The 21,785-nt window shown below is 43.3% G+C and overlaps 1 protein-coding gene across 3 annotated transcripts in view; it reads left to right on the plus strand.

Annotated features, from left to right (window-relative positions):
• The window catches only part of BICD2 (BICD cargo adaptor 2), a 111,769-nt gene that overhangs the window by 82,126 nt on the left and 7,858 nt on the right, over positions 1 to 21,785 (plus strand). For all 3 annotated transcript variants that reach the window (XM_077325549.1, XM_077325551.1, XM_077325550.1), the window contains exons 3-6: positions 11,847 to 11,999; positions 12,733 to 13,185; positions 14,145 to 15,164; positions 17,385 to 17,536. In XM_077325549.1, coding sequence (XP_077181664.1) covers positions 11,847 to 11,999; positions 12,733 to 13,185; positions 14,145 to 15,164; positions 17,385 to 17,536 — 1,778 coding nt within the window. The remainder of the gene's footprint in view (positions 1 to 11,846; positions 12,000 to 12,732; positions 13,186 to 14,144; positions 15,165 to 17,384; positions 17,537 to 21,785) is intronic.

Below are 21,785 nucleotides of genomic sequence, written 5' to 3' on the forward strand. Positions count from 1 at the left end.
TGTTGTTTATTGACCTGGCGTTGCACAGCACCAGTGTCAGAGGCGGGTTGTTTACCTTTGCCTCCACCCTAGTGTCACGAGGGATGGGGCGGAGTCTGGAGGGGGCTCGAGTATGGTTGATTTTCGGCCCCCTTGGTTTGATGTATCTCCGCCATCCGCTGTCCCTGTCTTTGCCCCTTATTATTGGGATCCCTGACCCTATCAAGGCCCCTGCTTTTTCTCCTTCCTCAGTTTTGCTAGGCATTTTTGCTAGGCAGTTTTGCTAGGCAGTGTCTATGGACACTGTTGGTTCAATTCTTAGTTCTATGGTTTGGCTGGGGTTGATTGTTGAACCCCGGTTCTGTCTTTGTGTGTGTGAGTTGTGTATCTGTGGGAGGTTGGCCCTGATCGCTAATTACAACCTCTCAGGGCTTCCAGTGTGTGGTGGAGGTGATGTTGCTATGTTTCCAGCAACCCCAATCCAGGGCTCTTTTTGCTCCCAGTGACATAGCTGAAATAACAGGAAATAATCCTTCCTCAACCCCCCTGCTGGCCAGATGTTCATGGGAGATGTGGCTTGGTAGCAGGTGATCCCCTACCCAAGGTAGGGGCCTGGCAACTCTAACCCAGCTACATGTTTGGCTCTATTTAGTGGATGCTCACATTATGGCCATTAACTCCCCTCTTCCAGTGTCCCCGTCAGTTCCATCCAAGAAGGAGTGATGACAAGATGATATCTGTTAATACTTCTTTCCATTTCGCATAATGGTATTTTATAAAAGGCTTGTTTTGAATGGATTGAATTGTGATACTGTTCTCTTATCCTGTTTAAACAGTTGATACAACAATATAAACGTATATCAGGGACATCCTTCTTTGTGACAATGATATTGAAGGCTAGTCTAATGTGCTTTCTTTTCTGAGTAAAAACATTTATTTCTCATTGCCAATTCAGGTCCTTTACAGAGATATCTTGTTATTGGTATGTTTTACAGTAGGGAACTGATGTGTTGACATGTTGACAAGGCAGGTGAGCAAGAAGCTCATGGTCTACCACATTGAACGCTGCTGTAAGATCTAGTAATTTGAGCAGCGCTGACTCACCTCCGTCCAACTGGCTCTGGAGATCATCCATCAGGATAACCATCCCTTACATATGCATCTAGGCAGGCATTGTTGATCGATTCATTCATACTCATAACCTGATGTCAAGGCATCCATAGGCCTGTACATAAAAGTTTAGACTTATTTTATGCCAGTCTCAGAACAGTTAATCCAAACTGTAAACTTAACATTATTGCCATGGTAACGACACACTTCTGCTCCCAATCAGAAGGTGATTGTGATTCTTGTCCCTATGCCTTTCCATTGCTCCAAAGCAGAAGTTCCACAGCTCTCCCCATGAGGATGCTAAAATCTACCAAGGAGCTCATACACAGCAGGGAACAGCAGAACTTCTGATTCCGGTGTGCTCTCATCTACCAAGAGGCACAAAGCAAATAATGCATCTTTATGCTGTTTCTGCCTGCATTTTGGTTACAACCCAAGTTGCTCCTTGGTCACAACTCAAAACTGATCTCACTGTAGTGGTTAGTGACTATAATCTGGATAACAGGGTTTGATTCCCCACTCCTTCAGATGCAACCAGCTGGGTAACTTTGGGCTAGTCACAGTTCTCTTAGGGGTGTTCTAACAGACCAGTTCTGTTAGAGATCTCTTAGACCCACCTACCTCACAGGGTGCCTATTGTGGGGAGAAGGGAAAGGTGTTTGAAAGCCACTTTGGGACTCCTTCAGGTAGTGAAAAGCAGGATATAAAAACCCAGCTCTTCTTTTGATTCTGCTGCTTTTGCTTTTGTAGTTGATGACTCCAATCTAAAAACACTTGTTACAAAGCAGTTTATTCCTCTGCAACTATTTTCAGAATCCCCAAAGCCATTTAGAATAGAATCATAGAATCATAGAGTTGGAAGGGGCCATCTAGTCCAACCCCCTGCTCAACGCAGGATCAGCCCTAAACATCCTAAAGCATCCAAGAAAAGTGTGTATCCAACCTTTGCTTGAAGACTGCCAGTGAGGGGGAACTCACCACCTCCTTAGGCAGCCTATTCCACTGCTGAACTACTCTGACTGTGAAAATTTTTTTCCTGATATCTAGCCTGTATCGTTGTACTTGAAGTTTAAACCCATTACTGCGTGTCCTCTCCTCTGCAGCCAACGGAAACAGCATCCTGCCCTCCTCCAAGTGACAACCTTTCAAATACTTAAAGAGGGCTATCATGTCCCCTCTCAACCTCCTTTTCTCCAGGCTGAACATTCCCAAGTCCCTCAACCTATCTTCATAGGGCTTGGTCCCTTGGCCCCAGATCATCTTCGTCGCTCTCCTCTGTACCCTTTCAATTTTATCTACGTCCTTCTTGAAGTGAGGCCTCCAGAACTGCACACAGTACTCCAGGTGTGGTCTGACCAGTGCCGTATACAATGGGACTATGACATCTTGTGATTTTGATGTGATGCCTCTGTTGATACAGCCCAAAATGGCATTTGCCTTTTTTACCGCTGCATCACACTGCCTGCTCATGTTTAGTTTACAATCCACAAGTACCCCAAGGTCTCGTTCACACACAGTGCTACCTAGAAGCGTATCCCCCATCCAGTAGGCATGCTTTTCATTTTTCTGACCCAGATGCAGAACTTTACACTTATCTTTATTAAATTGCATCATGTTCTCATTTGCCCATTTTTCCATTGTGTTCAGATCTCGTTGAACTCTGTCTCTATCTTCCGGAGTATTTGCCAGTCCTCCCAATTTGGTGTCATCTGCAAACTTGATGAGTAGTCCCTCCACCCCCTCATCTAGATCATTAATAAATACGTTAAAAAGTACCGGGCCGAGCACCGAGCCCTGAGGTACCCCACTACTCACTGTCCCTTTATATCTACCACTTCTATGCAGAACTCATTGGTTGAGAGGAGTGAGATTTATCTTTTCTGTTTGTTGGGTAGCCCAGGCAAGCCTGATCCAATCAGATCTTGGAAGCTCAGGTGGGTAGTATTTGGATGGGAGACTTCTGAACACTTGGGTGGTAGGTCCTCCAAGAAAAAAACTAGGAGGCAGGAAATAGCAAGCCACCTCCGAACATCCATTGCCTGTCTACTAGACAGTCTTCAGATCTCCTGGCTATGCTACACACACCATACGATAAAAGATAAATACATAAATAAATGTTGCCATGAGCAAGGTTCCTTTAATGCTGAGATACAGCAGTTCAGTTTGGTGTGCATGTTCAGGATGCAGGCCTTCATTCCAGTTTCAAAACCACTTGACTGTCACATGTGGTTGAGGGAAGTGCAGACTAAACAATATTTAGCTTATGACCTGAAATATATTAGAATGAAAGTTGGCATTCACAATGAGGCTACATCTAAGTTTTAAATTTGAACCCTAGCACAGCCCCCAATTTTGTGTTCAGTGGATGCCAAGAAAGAAGTAAAGCACATTATCCTGTCCACACTGAAAGAACATAAGGAAATTAGGTAAGCAGATTTAGAGCCAAATTTTTTGTGTGAAATTCAAATACAAAACTAATTCCCACAGTTGCGGGGGTATGGCAAAACTCAATGTATGAGCTGAATTGTAGACTACCTGGACTGAGACCTCTCAAATGACTTAATCTGGAGCAATTTAGCAGAATAACATATGTGCAAGTAAAGCATATACCAAGACACTGAGGTTCAAGGATGGTTTCTTGTTTGATTCTGAATATTCCCCCTCAGAAATAGATCCTGTTCTCTACTAGTGTTCATTGAAGTGCAGAACAGGGGGATTTGTAAACATCATTACGTTAATGAACTGATTCATAGAAACCCTCTATAAAAATCCATTGAATACTGCTCAGTTATCATATTAATAAATCATTTCTCTGTGGAACATCTATCTATAGAGAATAAATGTTCTCTGTAGCACTGCAGAGGTTTCAGTGAGGGAACATTTAAGTGTTAGTGGTAAAAATGGAAATGCTGTGGAAGAAACAGTAAATCAAGTTTCTGAAGTGTGTAGTATACCTTGTAATATAATTTTGAGGAAAATAGGTCTCTGTGTTTATGTGTATCATAGGGATGCCTGTCAGGTAGCCTGTCAAGTTTTCCCTTCCATTAGCATAAACTTATCTTCCAGTCCATCCTGTTTTTTGACAAAAGGGAACTAGGTGAATCTGCTCTTTCTACGTGCCCTGCTTTCTGCAGCCATGTTTAGTAAGAACAGGCAGAAAGCTGTCAAGCTTCAGTTTTTAAAGCATTGCAAACACCTCAGCAGTCTGTGTTGCTCAACATCAGTACATCTGCAGTAAATCATACTGATGCCACCACAGCCTTGAAGGGCAGTGATTTGTCAAGTCAGTAGACAGGTTATAATTGGCGAATGAGGCTTCTTTGAATAGCCTTCTGTGTAGAAACTTTTTTGCTGAAATTCATTCATTCATTCATTCATTCATTCATGGTTGTTCAACAGTTCAGATTGAAGAAATGTGGAGGAACAACCAGACCATCGTTTTAAAGATCTCTGGTTCATTTCTGAAATGAAGTGGTTCTTGAGTATCATCTGAAAGTGCATACAGTACAGTTGCAGAAGCTTGGTAGGTCCAGGCTTGGGTAAGGCCTAAATAGACTTCCAGAGATTCTTGTGAGTGCCGGCTTGAGAAAGGTGGTAGAAGAAAAGTGGGAAGCAAATCACATACAAAACTAATATGCAACTAGAAATAGCTCTGTTATTTCCAGGTTCCTTCTCTTTTGGTCTTTTGGTTTGTGAGCAGCAATTTCATCTAAATATGTAATTCAGTATTTCTCTAGTATGTTAAGCTAGGAAGACCTGAAATAGAGACTCATTTGAGAAACACATTTCTCTTTTTCTCAGGCCCAAAATGTTTTCTCTTTTGTCTGAAAGAACAGAATCCATATCTAGGCTCATTTTGCACACAGAGTATTGATGAACAATGGCAGCTGGGAAACTCTGAAAGCAGAACTGGTAACAATGTTCAGCATTGCTCTGAGCTAGCCCTGTAGCAGGACAAAATGTGTGTGCCTTCTAAGCCACACAAAGAAGAAGGCATAGCCTGTCACTTGCCAGTCTGCTCAAAACTAAACCATCTGACCAAGCCCTATGAAGATAGGTGGAGGGACTTGGGAATGTTCAGCCTGGAGAAAAGGAGGTTGAGAGGGGACATGATAGCCCTCTAAGCATTTGAAAGGTTGTCACTTGGAGGAGGGCAGGATGCTGTTTCCGTTGGCTGCAGAGGAGAGGACACGCAGTAATGGGTTTAAACTTCAAGTACAACGATATAGGCTAGATATCAGGGGGAAAAAATTCACAGTCAGAGTAGTTCAGCAGTGGAATAGGCTGCCTAAGGAGTTGGTGAGCTCCCCCTCACTGGCAGTCTTCAAGCAAAAGTTGGATACACACTTTTCTTGGATGCTTTAGGACAGCAGTCCGCAAGCTTCCGCTTGCCGTGGACCGCTGCGGTGTAGTGGGGGAAGAGGGCGGCCCGGGGGCCCGCGCATGCACGGCAGCCCCAGCGCAAACGCACATGCGCGGACTGCCGAGCACGCGTGTTTGCGCTGCGCTGCCGCCATGCCGGCGGCTGCGGCTTCCCCTCCCGGCCCCTCCAGGCCGCGAGCAAATTGGCTGCTAAAGCGGCCGATTAGCTTGCGGCTCGACAAGCTTCTCTTCCCTCCCCTCCCAAAGCGAGAAGCTTGCCGGGCCGCGAGCTAATCGGCTGTTTTGGCTCGCGGCCTGGCGAGCTTTTCGCTTCGGGGGGGAGGGAAGAAGGAGCCGAGGCCCGGCGCCAGGCCGCGGCCCGCGGGCTGGGGACCACTGCTTTAGGGTGCTTAGGGCTGATCCTGCGTTAGAATCATAGAATCATAGAATCATAGAGTTGGAAGGGGCCATACAGGCCATCTAGTCCAACCCCCTGCTCAACGCAGGATTAGCCCTAAGCATCCTAAAGCATCCAAGAAAAGTGTGTATCCAACCTTTGCTTGAAGACTGCCAGTGAGGGGGAACTCACCACCTCCTTAGGCAGCCTATTCCACTGCTGAACTACTCTGACTGTGAAAAACTTTTTCCTGATATCTAGCCTATATCGTTGTACTTGAAGTTTAAACCCATTACTGCGTGTCCTCTCCTCTGCAGCCAGCAGAAACAGCATCCTGCCCTCCTCCAAGTGACAACCTTTCAAATACTTAAAGAGGGCTATCATGTCCCCTCTCAACCTCCTTTTCTCCAGGCTGAACATTCCCAAGTCCCTCAACCTATCTTCATAGGGCTTGGTCCCTTGGCCCCAGATCATCTTCGTCGCTCTCCTCTGTACCCTTTCAATTTTATCGACGTCCTTCTTGAAGTGAGGCCTCCAGAACTGCACACAGTACTCCAGGTGTGGTCTGACCAGTGCCGTATACAATGGGACTATGACATCTTGTGATTTTGATGTGATGCCTCTGTTGATACAGCCCAAAATGGCATTTGCCTTTTTTACCGCTGCATCACACTGCCTGCTCATGTTTAGTTTACAATCCACAAGTACCCCAAGGTCTCGTTCACACACAGTGCTACCTAGAAGCGTATCCCCCATCCAGTAGGCATGCTTTTCATTTTTCTGACCCAGATGCAGAACTTTACACTTATCTTTATTAAATTGCATCTTGTTCTCATTTGCCCATTTTTCCATTGTGTTCAGATCTCGTTGAACTCTGTCTCTATCTTCCGGAGTATTTGCCAGTCCTCCCAATTTGGTGTCATCTGCAAACTTGATCAGTAGTCCCTCCACCCCATCATCTAGATCATTAATAAATATGTTAAAAAGTACCGGGCCGAGCACCGAACCCTGAGGCACCCCGCTACTCACCTCTCTCCAGTCTGATGAAACACCATTGACAACAACTCTTTGAGTGCGGTTCTCTAACCAATTCCCTATCCACCTAACGATCTGAAAATCCAGATTGCAGTCCTTCAACTTTGAGCAGGGGGTTTGACTAGATGGCCTGTATGGCCATCTGTATGGCCTGTATGGCCCCTTCCAACTCTATGATTCTTATCTGCTCTCTAGAACGTCTCTCATTAGAAAGAGATGAGGGAGCCTAGAGGATCTGTTCTACCCTACTCTGAATTATGCTTATGTTAATGTTTGTATTGAATTATTATTTATTTATTATTTATATATGTTAATTATCCTGAGCATTCAGGGAAAGGTGGGTTATACATAAATTGTTTTTATTGTTTTTATTATTTCCTAATGTTCCTGTGAAGAGCACACATGTGGTTTTAAGATCAGAAATACAGATTTTGATCCAAGTCAGCAAAACTACTAATTAGGAAATCACCAATGTGAATGTGCAGATGCCATGTTGGGCTGCTTAGGTAGAGAGGACAGTTTGTGAGATTGCATCATCATGTGCCTAGGTTTTGGTTTTCAACGTGAGCTTGCAGAACTGGGGCAAGGAAAGAGCAGGCCAAAGTTCAGATGTAAGATACAGAACTGGAAAAGTAATGAAGTTGTCAGGAATTGTAGGTGGTCAGTACAGCCCACAACAAATGAGGTCAAATAGCACATTCATTGCTGTGGGGTGCATCACAAATCAGTTGTACAAATCAGTTTAAGATCTCACAGGTTTAGGAATCTAAAAGCATGATACAGTATGAAATGCGTATTATTAATATTACAGAATTTGTATCCTATCTTTTCACCCTCACGAGGGCCACCATTTAAAATACACATGGTAAAATCACATTGTGAAGCCAATCAAGTGAACTGCCACCCCTAAAAACGCAGGTAATTAAAATTAAAAACAGAACTAAAGTGTGTACATAGACATGAAACAGTGATTAAAACACTGGTCCGGGAGAAGGAGTCCCTGAGGGAATGCCAAACAGAACAAAAATACTCACTTGCTAGTTAAGATGGAAACAAAAGGGGACAGCTAAATATCCTTGGGAGGGTGTTCTGTAGCTTTGGTGCCACAGCCAAGGCCTTCTCCTCTGTTGTGACCTGCCTGAGGACACCAAAGCATGTGTGTGCACAAGTCCTTGCCTCCTTTATCTAAAATTTCCTTTGTGTGCATTGCATGTTTGTTTTGTGAAGTGTGAAAACCCACTTTTCAAAGATTGGTGCATGAGACTTTGTTTTTTCAAACAAGGACCTCAGACTGCTCTTGGCAATAATCATCTTTATTCTTGTATCCTTCTCTTCCTGGTAGCTCAGGGTGGGTAACAACATAAGTTAAATATATTTTAAAACCAGTATATTTATTAAAACCTTTTTATAACATAACTAGTTGGAAAGCCCACTGCATGCAGAAATGCAGTGGGCGCTAGCAGGAGGCAGGTGTGTGTGGGGAAACAGGACTGGGGAGGCTCAGAGAGGGCTCACAGCCACTTGGCCATGGGCCCCTCCCTAGGCGGCAGGCTTAGCACATGGCGGGTGGACTTACGGTGCTTGGGCGGGGCAGGCGCAGGTGCCTTGTTACCGCCGTGGGCTTGCTGTAGCTGTCTCCGCCTTCCTGGCGCAGCCGCCGGATTGGCTCCTTTCACCACGAGCTGGCGTGGCCTCCTAGCCACTGGCACAGGCTCCTCTTCAACAGCAGCAGCTATTTGGAGGTGCAGGCCACCTCACGCCAGTGCCACCCTCTTTACTGGTGGCCTCTTGCCAGCAGTGGTGGCACCGCGTGCTGGCAGCATGATCCATCGCATTGTTGGTGCTGCTGCTACAGCCTCCTTTGTGTTGTGGCCAGCAGCGCCAGCAAGGGCTGGCGGTGTTCAATGGGCTGGCTCAGTCCCATTGCCACCTCTTCCTCTTTCTTGCCGCAGCTGCAGCGAGGGCCAGGCGTATACTTATGGGTGGCCCATTCTTGCACTCGCCGCTGCCTCCTTGCCATGGGATGCAGGGGCTGGCTGAAACAGGGTGCGGCCAGCTTTGCCCGGATTTGAGTTCGAATACCCAGACATGCTCCACCCCCAGGCAGTTTCACAAATATTTGTATAGGACCATGGATAAGGATGGTCACTCAGTGTACTATTTCCTAGTAATATAATAATGAACTTTATTTTTGCAGCCTGCCCTTCCTAGATACTTCAGAGAGGGTAACAACATGAGTTAAAACAACTCATTATCACTTAAAATCTAACTAGTTATAATAATTAAACCGTTTATGTCCATTGCATCAACCCCATTCAATATAATGTGGGGAGGGGGAATTGAAGAGGCAGTTCTTCCTTCTTTTTCACCAATGTCACCAGCGCTTCTTGGTGTTCTGTTAATATGTTTAAGCTACCTTGTTCACTCCAGAAATAACTGAATATTTTATATATACTCATTGTTCCTGAGCCAATAATGACAGGAGGTTTTCAATACAGTTTACAGAGCAGGAGATGTTTAGGAGTGCTTGTAGGTTTTGGAAGCCTCGAGGCTAGAGGTATGCATCTCTGTTTGGACATAAATCAAAATATTTGGCATTTACTTAGAAGGAACAACTTGGATTAAAACATTGGGTATAGGGGGGGATGGAATAAAAACTATAAGTGGGATTAGACAACTGCTGAAAAAGTATAAGAAAAGTAAAACTGCAGCAGCTGTGTATTTTAAACATGTATTGTTTATTCCTGGATGATTTGGATAGGAACTCAAGGGAAATAGTCTATGGAGTTATGAAATCAACACAAAGTGTCTCTGTTTCCCCACAATCTTTGTGACACTCCTCCCCGTACTGTCCTATGCATATGAAACACATGACTGTCAGAAATGACTTTCCATTAATATTTAAATAATCCAAAGGACAAGCATCTTATGAACCTCCACAATTCCTAAAATTATAGAATTGGACATTGTTAGCAATATACATGCTTGGTTTTGCTAAGCATGCACTGTGGGTGCATCTATAAGCATGCAGGAGGTCTTATTTCCATTGGCAGTGTCTCACTGTGCAATGCGACTAAAGGATGTTTTTCCCTCTCAGACAAATAAAGCTTAGCTAAAGAAGGGCAGGGGGAGCCCATGGGCTTGGATTCTCTTATGCTGAGCCCTATTCACTGTGTGATGTTCCTATTTTATTCCAGTTGTCTTGTTTTATCAGTTTTTTTCTTGTTATCGCTGTTAAATCATTAGGCTACCTCCTTCTGGGATGCCTAATTTGTCAGCTCTATATTTAGAATCATAGAATCTTAGGATTTGTAGGGGCCATATAGACCATGGAGTCCAACAGCCTGTTAAATGTAGGATCGGCTTAACGCATCCATGATAAGTATCTGTCTAGCCACTGCTTGAAGACTACCAGTGAGGGGGAGCTTGCCGCCTTCTTAGGCAGTCAATTCCATTACTGAAATACTCTGGCTGTGAATTTTTTTTCCAGATACCAAGCCGATACCATTCTACACATAGTTTATACCCATTACTGCGGGTCCTATTGTCTTTTGCCAACAGGAAAGGCTCCTTACGTGACAAACTTTCAAATAATTAAAGAGAACAATCATGTCCCCCTTCCCAGGCAGGCCACTGTCATTTGTTCTCCTACATTAGAATCCCTATGTTGGATTTCTCCTTCCCCATTTGGCATCAATATAAAGCTCTCCTGATTAATCTCCCCAGGTTCCCCCTCAAAAGATTCTTCCCGAACTTCTCAATGTAATGGAGTCATTCAGGCCCAGGAAAGTCAGTTGTATTCCCCAACCCCATTGTTGCTTTCTCCTGGCATCTTGGATTCTGGGCATTAATGCCTGGCCTTTCCTTGCTTCCTAGTAGCATTAGTCCTTCCTGATCTGTAGAATATGTGCCTGGAGATGATATGCAGAGGGAAGCTTTCCTTTCATTTGTTACAAAAGTGTACCCCTCCCCCAAAATATAATGCATGCTCTGGCATTGCTTCATGGAAAGCCAGTCTCCCCACAACATACACATACTCTCTCACACAGAGAAATATACACTCAGTATAGAGCAAGAGGAGAGTGAGGTTATTATAACCATGAGAATGAAAAACAATTTAGCTCAGAGGCACTTAATTGACAGAAGAGGAGAGCAAGCAGGAGGGTGCATTCTAAAAAACTGCACTAGCACTACTTAATGTGTCCGTTCACAAAGTGGGGTTTGCACAAAATAAAGGGGGATGAGACTTACTACTGAATGTGCCAAAATATTTAATGGGAAAAGAATATGGATTTCCTGTGGGGGGGGGGGTCTGCTTCAATAACAAAGGAGGTATAGTTGCTTAGATACTAAACTTAATGCAGAATCTGCCTCGTTTAATTTCTTTGCTGTAGGAAGCTGTTATGATGCAGTCACACGTACCTTTTCCTGCTCTTGAAGCTTATATTGTACAATGCCTTTTATTTTCACCTTCCGACCTCTGATAATGGCACTTCCCATACAGCTGTAGTAAATCATAGATGAATAAAAGCTGGTGTATCTAGACTTAAATTATATCTGACAGATGCTCTTCCACTTCTTAAACCTCCAGGGAAAGACATTCCTCTTCTTCTCTGTTCAATTTCATTCATTCATATAAGAAACAGAGGATGAACCACTTTTAAAGGGTTTCTTGTTAGCCATCCTAATACACTTATGTGCCAGTTAAATCTTTGTACCTTTTCATTCTAGCAATGTTTTAATTTCCTTAAAGTCCAGTTCTAAGAGTTAAGTGACTGAGGACTTGCCATTCCATTGCTTGAAGGTTATGGCCTTTTTTCTGGATGTATTGAAACCCCCCTCCCAAGTCCTTCTCCTCAAGTGTTGATTACTTCACTTTCTGGGCAAGAATGTGTGGGACAGGTGGTTTAATACTGCTTGAGGAAAGACACCTCATGGTTGTTTTATATGTTCACCATTGCAGATGAATCAGAATGTGGAGGTACAGAGGGGTCGTTTGCGAGATGACATCAAAGAGTACAAGTTCCGAGAAGCCCGCTTGCTACAAGATTACACCGAGCTTGAGGAGGAGAACATCTGCCTGCAGAAACAAGTGTCTGTTCTGAAACAGAATCAGGTGAGTTTGGGCATGTAAGAAGAAAAGTTGGGTTTTAAATCCTGCTTTTCACTACCTGATGGAATCTCAAAGTGGCTTACAATCACCTACCCTTCCTCTCCCCACAAGAGATGCCCTGTGAGAGAGCTCTGACAGAACTGCTCTTTGAGAACAGGTGATTCGAAGCCGCCATTCTTAACCACCCCACCAAGTTTACTTGCTGAACTGTAAAAAATCATTTCTGCTTGGAAAACCATTCTTTGCCACTGACTCCACAAACATCCATACTCCAAAGCACTTTGGCTGCTCTTTTCCTTTCATTACAATTCCAATTTTTGCCTCAACACAGAAATCCAACTCCGATTTTTACTTTCTTAGTCCTTGTTGGACTTCGCCGTTAGAAGCCATAATATATATATATTATTGGATATAATATACGGATATCCTCAGACACTCTTTAAGTGGCTCCAGATTTTACAGAACAGATTAGAAGTTCTCCTGAAATTTGAGAGGCATCTGTTGTTTGAAAGCGACAGTGATCATTCTTTCAAACCATTGGTCTGATCCATGTTTATTAAAGGTAACTTTGAAAGGTTACAAGTTAAAAGCTCAGTTAAAAGTACAGCAATGCAGCTTGAAGGGTTAAAATTAGCCAATGTTCAGTTTATTTGGGAAAGAAGTTACCTCCTGTGAAAAAGGTTTTGACCTTTTTTTGTCTCTCATTCCCTGCTAACATGAAAACATTTTATGGTAGGTGGAGTTTGAAGGGCTGAAGCATGAAATCAAGAGGCTTGAAGAGGTAACTGAATTCCTCAACAGCCAGCTAGAAGATGCCATACGGTTGAAAGAGATATCTGAACGCCAGCTTGAGGAGGCCTTGGAGACCCTGAAGACGGAACGTGAGCAGAAGAACAACCTCCGCAAGGAGCTGTCGCATTATATGAATATCAATGATTCCATGTACACCAGCCACTTGAATATCTCCTTGGATGGACTGAAGTTCAGCGATGAGACCACAGAGCCCAACAATGATGAGATCGTGAATGGCTTTGAACAAAACTGCCTGAGCAAGATCAACAATGGCAACAATAAAACATCTGTGCCGAAGAAAAACGAAAGCTTCCCTCCAGCCCCCAGCCTCGTCTCGGACCTCCTAAGTGAGCTGAATATATCTGAAATCCAGAAACTAAAACAGCAGCTTGTGCAGGTAAACATGGAGTCCATTAGGCTCCTGGAATTAAGCTTTCCCCATAACATACATTATATGTCTCTTTTGGTAAAATTAAAGTTATAATATGTTTTTGGATCAGATAGTTGCCTCATTATCAGTGATTTTTGTTTGTGCAGAGACTTATACTTGCCATAGAGGAAGAGAGTCACATATCTCTCCTGTGCTGTGCTTAACATGCCAAAATTACATAGGTGGTAAAGATTTAATAGCATAGTTCAGACTAAGGGTGTGCATTCAGCTGATTCCTGCTGCAAAAATATCCAAAAAGCAGTTTGGCTGGATTTTAACATTTTTTGCTATTTTTCCATCTACTAAAATGGCTGGACCCAACCCCCCACCCTCCTGAAAATATTTGGGATTTTGGGGGGCCAACGGATAGTTGGAGTTAAGGCATTTAAAGAGATTGAGATCTGTTTAAATGTCTCAGAGACAGTTCAATTTGCAGCTTGGGGTAAAGTCTGAGAATATAAGGTTCTGTACTACCTCGTTAATTTTTCTCTTAGAATGAGGACTGCACATGTCTTCAGAGTGTGAAGTGATCAACGTGACTGTCTGCTCCATGATCAATGAAGGAAGTGAACAATCGTGAGAATTGGACAGCATGATGATCATTGACATTTTATATGTATTGTAGGCCCAGATTCTTCTAAGGGGCCACAATGATCTGAAAATTGCTAAGTATAATAGCAATTGATTTTTGGGCTCACACATCCATAGGTACAATAGCAGCTAGCTGCAAGGATGCACATGAGTTTATGCAGAATCAGATCACTGGTTCATCCATAATTGTCTGACAGGCGATGGCTGTATTCAGCTAGAGACCCTAAGAAAACTAGGACCTTTACATACATACAGCATGTGCTCTGCCTCTCAGATACGATCTCTTTTTTGTCAGGTGTTAAAATGTTTCTTTATTGATTCTCTATTAACTGCAGATGGAAAGGGAAAAGATGAATTTGTTGTCTACACTTCAAGAGTCTCAGAAACAGCTGGAGAATACCCGTGGAGCCCTTTCAGAGCAACATGAAAAAGTAGGCAGGCTCACAGAGAACCTGAATGCCATGAAGAAGCTCCAGGTCAGCAAGGAACGTCAGTCAGCTCTTGACAATGAAAAGGAACGTGACAGCCATGAAGATGGAGATTATTATGAGGTTGACATCAATGGCCCAGAGATTCTAGAATGCAAGTATAAAGTGGCTGTGGCAGAGATTAGCGACTTGAAAGAAGAGCTTAAAGTCCTTAAGGCCAAGTATGAGGAATGTGAGTCCAAGTATGAAGAGGAGAAGAACAGGTATGAGACAGAAACTCAAGGTCTGACAGAAAAGATCACCTCACTGGAAAAATCGAGTAGGCAAGATAGGGAGCAGGTAGTCAGACTGGAGAAAGAACTCAAGAAAGTCAGTGATGTGGCTGGGGAAACCCAAGGCAGTCTCAGTGTTGCCCAAGATGAACTAGTCACCTTCAGTGAAGAACTAGCTAATCTGTACAATCATGTTTGTATGTGCAACAATGAAACTCCAAACCGGGTGATGCTGGATTACTACAAAGAAGGTAAAGGGGGACGTAGCAGTCCAGAGGGGAAAGGCCGCCGGTCACCAATCCTGCTCTCCAAAGGCTTGCTGTCCATAGACGTAGGAAAATCAGAAAATGGGAGTGGTGACAGCAGTCCATCACCAGTGTCATCTCTCCCATCACCAGTATCAGATCCTAGGAAAGAACCAATGAACATTTACAATCTGATTGCCATAATTCGTGACCAGATAAAGCATCTGCAGGCAGCTGTAGATAGAACAACAGAATTGTCCAGGCAACGGGTGACTACGCAAGAACTTGGGCCAGTAGTGGACAAAGACAAAGAAGCTCTTATGGAGGAAATCTTGAAGCTGAAGTCTCTGTTGAGCACCAAAAGAGAGCAAATAGCAACTCTGAGAACTGTTCTAAAGGCCAACAAGCAGGTAAGTAACTTATATAAATAGTAACTTTTTGTAGTTTTGCCAGCAGTGTTCATAGAGGATAGGCTCTCCCCGGCTTCCATTTTGAAACCCCCCATGCCATGGTACCATTGAGGGGCGGTATCGTGGTACCATGGTTGGGAAGCCCTGCTTCACTGTAATACGTTCTGGCAATTTCTTCCTCTATATATACAACTGGGGAATGGAGCAGAGTGCTGAAGTGGTCAAATGTGTGGCTCGTTATCAATCTGCGGGTATTATATTTTTGAATGCTTCATTTCACTGAAAATTAGACCAGGAGACACGAAGGGCTCCCTCAAACCCCATTCTTGTTTTGTTTTTAAACATGAAGAAGTATTCCAAATTATTGTCCACATGTTATCGGAAACAGTACAATTCATTTCACACCCACCCTTCCCATCTCTTTCTTCTGTGTTTGTAGACCAGCTATTTGGCTTTTGCATCCCTGAATCTTTGTCTCTGATGGGTTTTGTCCCCTCTTAAGGTACTTACTGCACGGGAATGGGGTTAAGAACATAAGAGAAGCCCTGCTGGATCAGGCCAAAGCACAGGTGACATCAGGAGGTCCACCAGCAGGACCAGATCTCCAGAAACTTTCACTGCTACCCCCCCCCACAAGCACTAAGAATACCGACCATCACTGCCCCAGACCATCACTGCCCCATCTATATCTTGTTGCTAATAGCCAGTGATGGACTTCTGCTTCAAATGTTTTCTAAGCCTTTCTTAAAATAGTCTGTGCTTGCAGCTGCCACCATTTCCTGTGGCAGTGAATCCCACAGGCTTGTTTGTTGTTGTTATTACTTCGATGCCTGCTGATAATGTCCAGTGACAGGTGCTTCTGCATGGCAGGTTTCTCTGCAGTTTGGCCATCCAAATCCCCAACTGCAGCTCCCTCACAGTGACTTTTTTCTTTTTTTATAAAATACACTAGAATAACTTGTTATCTACAAAACCTTATTACAATAGATATAACAGGTTTTCTGAATTGCCAGGTTTCATCTTTTTTTAAAAAATCTCTACCTGCTTCCATTTCAGAGATATGCTTTTTTCCCTTGTATCTTTGCATGGAAAGGGGTTAGATAATAAAAAGAAATGAAATCTGGGCATTCAGAGAAGCTGTTATACCTATTGTTAATAAGTTATATCAATATTAATATGATAGTTTGGTGCTGATTTGTTTTAAAGGGGGACTGGCTGCTATGGGGATAGTTTCAGGGAAAATGGCTGCCATGTGGGCAAGAACATTTCCCCATCCCTACAGCAGCTATCACAGCACTCTTACTCAAATCTTCAGAGCAAGTTAGGCTTGAGAAAAGCTGGAGAAACCTTAAGAGGTACATAAATGTATCACAGTGGTGTGGAGAAGCAACACCGAACGTGGGGTAAGTCACTTTTGTGGAAATGGCCTTTACTTTTGGCCTGGTTCTTTTGTGCCTGAGTGCTGAGGGTTACAGTTTTAATCCTATAGGCTAGCCCATCATGGACAAACCCCTGAAACATACTTTGGGCTTAGGAGAAACCCCAAATAGTGGCTCAGTCATGAAGAATATGGTTGGGAAGAATAGCTGTGTACATGGCCACCTAGGGCCCCTTCCCTTTCCCACCCCCCCTATAGGCCTATAATTGGCCATTTTGGGAGGTGGGACAGGTTGACATGACCTCCCATTCAGGAAACCCTTCCAGGGCCGTTGAGAAACCCCAGGGCTTCACAAAACCCTGGTTGAGAAATCCTGCTATAGACCTTAAAGCTGCTGTCTGTTTTCTTTGGTAGCTTCCACCTGTATGCTGCTGGTATTTTCCTATGTGTCTTAAAAATGCATCTATATAAAAGGTGCTCCTTGGCAATCTTGTGCTTCAAAGAAGCAGCATCCTAAAGTAAAATACTGCTAGCACTCTTTTGTTTTCAAGGCCTGATCAATCTTCACACTGCTGTTGTCATGGCAAAGATGGCTCTAACATCCTTGGACTCCTGTCACATTATCTTTTTTGTTGCTTGACTTAGATAAATTATGTAGAGTTTTCCCAAAGGAATATGATTGGTTTTGTTGGTGTTAGAGAACAGTGAATGCTGTTGCCAAGCCATTGTTTTGATACAGGAACAGCTGAAAGATTCTTTATCCAATTACTTTGTGAAAAATTCCCTTAACAGTTAATGTTCTCTCTCTCTCTGTTTCTCTGTCTCTGTCTCTCAATAAACAGACTGCAGAAGTTGCCCTTGCCAACTTAAAAAGCAAATATGAAAATGAAAAGGCTATGGTTACAGAGACCATGATGAAGCTCCGCAATGAACTGAAGGCTTTAAAAGAAGATGCTGCTACCTTCTCTTCACTGAGGGCCATGTTTGCTACCAGGTAAGTGTACCCCAAAGAATCACCAGACGTTAATCTACAAGGGAAATAAATAGACCTTGCTAAAGTACCATCTCTCAGAAATGAAGAATAGGAGTTTAGCCCTCCAATAAGATCAAGGTTTGCACAGGGATGTGTGTGAGTGAATGGGAGAGAGAGAGGTTTTATGCTTTAATATTAGAATCCATTGGGTTTTTTTTAAACAAATATAATAGACATCTCTTGCGATTCTGCAAAATACATACAAAAAAGAAATCCAAAACGATGTAGCATGAAAAATAGAGAAAGGTATCATTAATGGGAATGGCCATAATTTGGCTTGAGTGAACTGCATTAAAATATATAAAATAAATGCCTAGGGCATACTGAAAGGCAAAGTTGTAATTTGGCAATGGCTGTACACAGCCAGAATTTGATCCTTTTCGCCCCAGTGCAATTCAGGGCATAGCTAAATTGAAATTACTCCAGTGGACATAGAAGAGTGCAACTTTACTTAGAATTGCAGTTTCTGGCATATGCCAAGGGTGGAAAAAAGATGAAAATATATTAAAGTTGTGCTTCTTTTGCTGCTTGATGTAATAGTTTAACCACTGAAATATAATAAAGTTTGTGTCATTCATGTGTGATGTTGCTGGAAGATATATTACATTACATGCTACAGATGTTTCTTTAAAAAACACCTTTAAATCCTTTAAATCACAGCTTATCATGGACTCCATGTTTTAAAAAATGGCTGGGGACTCAACATGATGGGAATTAGGAAGAACATTTCACCGCATGCCTTAAAAGCCTCTGGAGTAGTTCCTCTGAAAAATCGAAAAACCAGTAGATAGGATGCTGAATGAACTGTGAAAATAGGGCTCTTGGGACATGATAAACCGATGAAGGCACTATTTTGGCAAATACAAGAGGGACCAAGCAGATATTTGCAACAGCATCATTTGATATGGCAGTAATTTGCAGCCTAGCCATATAATTTTCACAAACCACAAGCGCAAAAAGAGCTTTGTGTGAGCCTTAAGGTAGTGCTTACCTCTTCTTTTAAAAAAAGTTTTGGAAGAGCAACTTTAAACTGCAGTGTTTTGTACCCTTTGTTGAAGTGTACTATCTTTAAACCGCTCCAGCGGAGCGGATTAAATAAAGGAGTAAGGGCTGTCTGGAAGGAGTTAGGGTGGGCCCTGTCCAGGATAAAAACTCGGAGGGCCCAATCAGGAGCCGCAAAGCGGCTCCTGATTGGGCCCTCCGAGTGTCCATCCAGGCCCGAGCAGCCAATGGGGAGCCGCGCGAAGCTGCCCATTGGCTGCTTCCCCCGGCCGGAGACTCACCACGCAGACGAAACTAGCAGCCAACGCGGTGAGTCCTCCGGCTGGGGTAATCCTCCTCCTGCTTCTCCCGGTGAGGCCGCTCCTGCAGCCGGGAGAGCCACCAGCCAGCGTCCTCGGTAGGGGGGGGAACGGCAGAAGCCCTTACATGGTCGCCGGTGGGGGGGGGCGGGAGAAGGCTCAAGATCGTTCCCGGTGAGGGGGGCCATACCGCTTTCTCCCGGCCGCTGGAGCTCCAGCGGCTGGGAGAAGGCTCAAGATCGTTGCTGGTGGAGGGGGGGGCGCGGCTCTAGCGCCCGCTGTATTAACACTACAGCGAGCTTTATTTCTAGTTTTAATATAAATTCTTTTCTCAGCATTTGAGAACATACTGTAGTAGCATACTAGAAGACAGTGACTTGCTCTTCAGTCATGTTCTATTGTTGAAGAAAAGTATGTTAGTGTTTTTTTATCGTTAAAAGGAAAAAGGGTGCAGATAGCAGTAAAATGTTGATGTCTCAGCATGAAATCAGAGTTTATTGCTGTGTTTCCCAGGAAAGTATATTTTAATAGAGGGACCCTGCATTTATCTATTTCAGCCTTTTTCAATCTCTTGACCGTGGTACACCTGAAATATTTGTAAGGCTTCAGGGTACCATGAAAGTGATGTCAGCAGGTTACATCTACCCCACCAGGCCCCATATTCAAATTAAAAATATTAAAATAAAAATAAAAACCAGGCCTCCCATCTCCTCACCCCACCATGGCTGCAATACCATATATGCAGATACAAATAAAAATAAGCGACATAATAAAATGAAAATAAATGATAAAATTAAAAAAAATACTAATATGCTCATCTCTGCTGACTGCTCCCCAACATCTGGCATTCAGGACCCTTTTGCCTCTAAGCCTGGAGGTTCCACAAACAACTGCACACCTGTCCTCCACCCTCTTTTAAATCACTTTTAAAATGGGAGCATCTGCCTTGCTCCTGTTTAGGTTTGGCAGAGGCTGGGGCTTCAGAGCCCACTTGGAGCTCTGATTGGCATTGACAGGAAGGCTGCATGGCCTGCAGGGCCAATCCCCCCCCCCCCGATACTTTGGGCAGTGAGGATGGTGAGGGCTATGACCAGGAGGTCTGGTGTTTGGAACATTCAGGGTGGGGAGATTGAGCAGAGCCTGCTGCGGTGATGGCAGCTGGCTCCATCTTGGATTCCCCCACACCGCAGTATATCTGAGGCCATCTAGAAGTGCACCTCAGTACCATGATATGCTGGCTGAAATAACTGAATGCACCAGACTTTGTAGAAGTGTGACCTGTCATGTTTGGGACAGTAAATGATGATCGAATAGCTATTGATGAAATGTTTTGACTTGCAAATAAAAATTGTGGAAGCTGTCTAAATTTTATTTAGGTTGATGTCTTAAGCATGCATACTAAGTATTTCCAATGAAATTGACAATGCTTCTGAGAGGAGTAGTAAAAAACTAAATCCAGGGGGGCCTGATCCACCTGTGACTCAGGAAGCTAGCACATTTTATTATTTGCTTCCATGAGATATTTTATTTGTTTATTTTTCAATTTGTATCCCACCATTCCCACACAGTGGCTCTTACTGAGTAACATCTGTTTTAAATCCTATTAAAACAGTGAAACCACCCTAGGCAGCAACAAATCATACCCCTCTTGACAGACTCCTTACAAATGCCACAGGAGGGGAAAATAGGGTAGCTAGATGGAAGGGGTGGCTCGGGGGTGGGGGGTGGCCAGATCTACCTTGCTGTGGCCTCAACCCAATACCTGGACCTCTATCTTGCTGGCCCTGGTCTGGGTGGTTTGTGGGGGAAACTAATCTGCATCTGGGAAACTGCAGTGCCTCTTATCATCCCTACTGATTGAGGTTTTAAGTAACTGAAAGTATTTCCAAAGGATCTTAAGGATTTCCCCTCATTTTACTGCATATTGCTGTTTTTTTGAGATAGTACTGCAAGTATTATGAATTAAGCTATAATGTAGGTAGGAAGTAACACTGTCCTCAGCCAAAGTCAAAAAGGCCTGGCCTCAACCTGCTGAAATGCTGTGCCAGAAGAAATCAGGGCTCTGTGGGACTGCAAAACGGTTTTGTAGGGTCTGCAAGACAGTTGTGCTGTCAGGTCTATGGTTGAGGCCAGAAATAACATCCAGAAATGTTGGCCTCCTTGCCTAAAATCCACCAAATGAACTGATTGTTGTAAGAACTGAGTAGCCTCTCCCCTTGAGTTTAAAAAAAAATTATTTATTGTTTGCTTATTCAATTTATATTATATACTGCCCCTCACTGTGATATCTCGGGGTGGTGTACATAGAACCAGTAAAACAGAATGTACATTGAACTACTTTAACAATTGAAAATAAGAACATAATGTTTCAATTAATATGCAACTGCAACATAACTTGGAAACATATGTTTTGTCTTGTAACATGAGTAACTGTAACATTTGAGAAGGCGGAGACCACAGGCTTGGGCAGTGGGGATACCTGACAGGGATGCATCCATTTTTAAACCTTTGTAATGAGGCAGTGGCTTTTAATTGATTTTAAATGATAAATTCAGATATCTTTTGATCTAAATGTTTAATTTATGTGATGTTTAAAGTTATTGGTGTTCAGTACTTTATTTAATTGTTGTGATCCACCCTGATCTGTCAGGGAAGGGCAGAAGACAAGCATAAAAATGAAAGCTATAAAGTAGTTCGTGAGAATAATTTATGGCACATGTCACTTTCAAGCAAAGATCATGTACAATATTTCAGCCATAGTTAAAAAGCTAACAGGAAAATGTTCTGGGATCAATTAACCATTTTGCAAGCATGTGATGGAGCTAAAATGATTACACATGTATGCATAGATATAACATATAGCCTTTTTAAAATAAGTAGTTACTGCTGAAATGCTTTTGAAATTGATT

This window comes from Paroedura picta, chromosome 3 (assembly GCF_049243985.1).
Source record: "Paroedura picta isolate Pp20150507F chromosome 3, Ppicta_v3.0, whole genome shotgun sequence".
NCBI classification, from domain to species: domain Eukaryota; kingdom Metazoa; phylum Chordata; class Lepidosauria; order Squamata; family Gekkonidae; genus Paroedura; species Paroedura picta.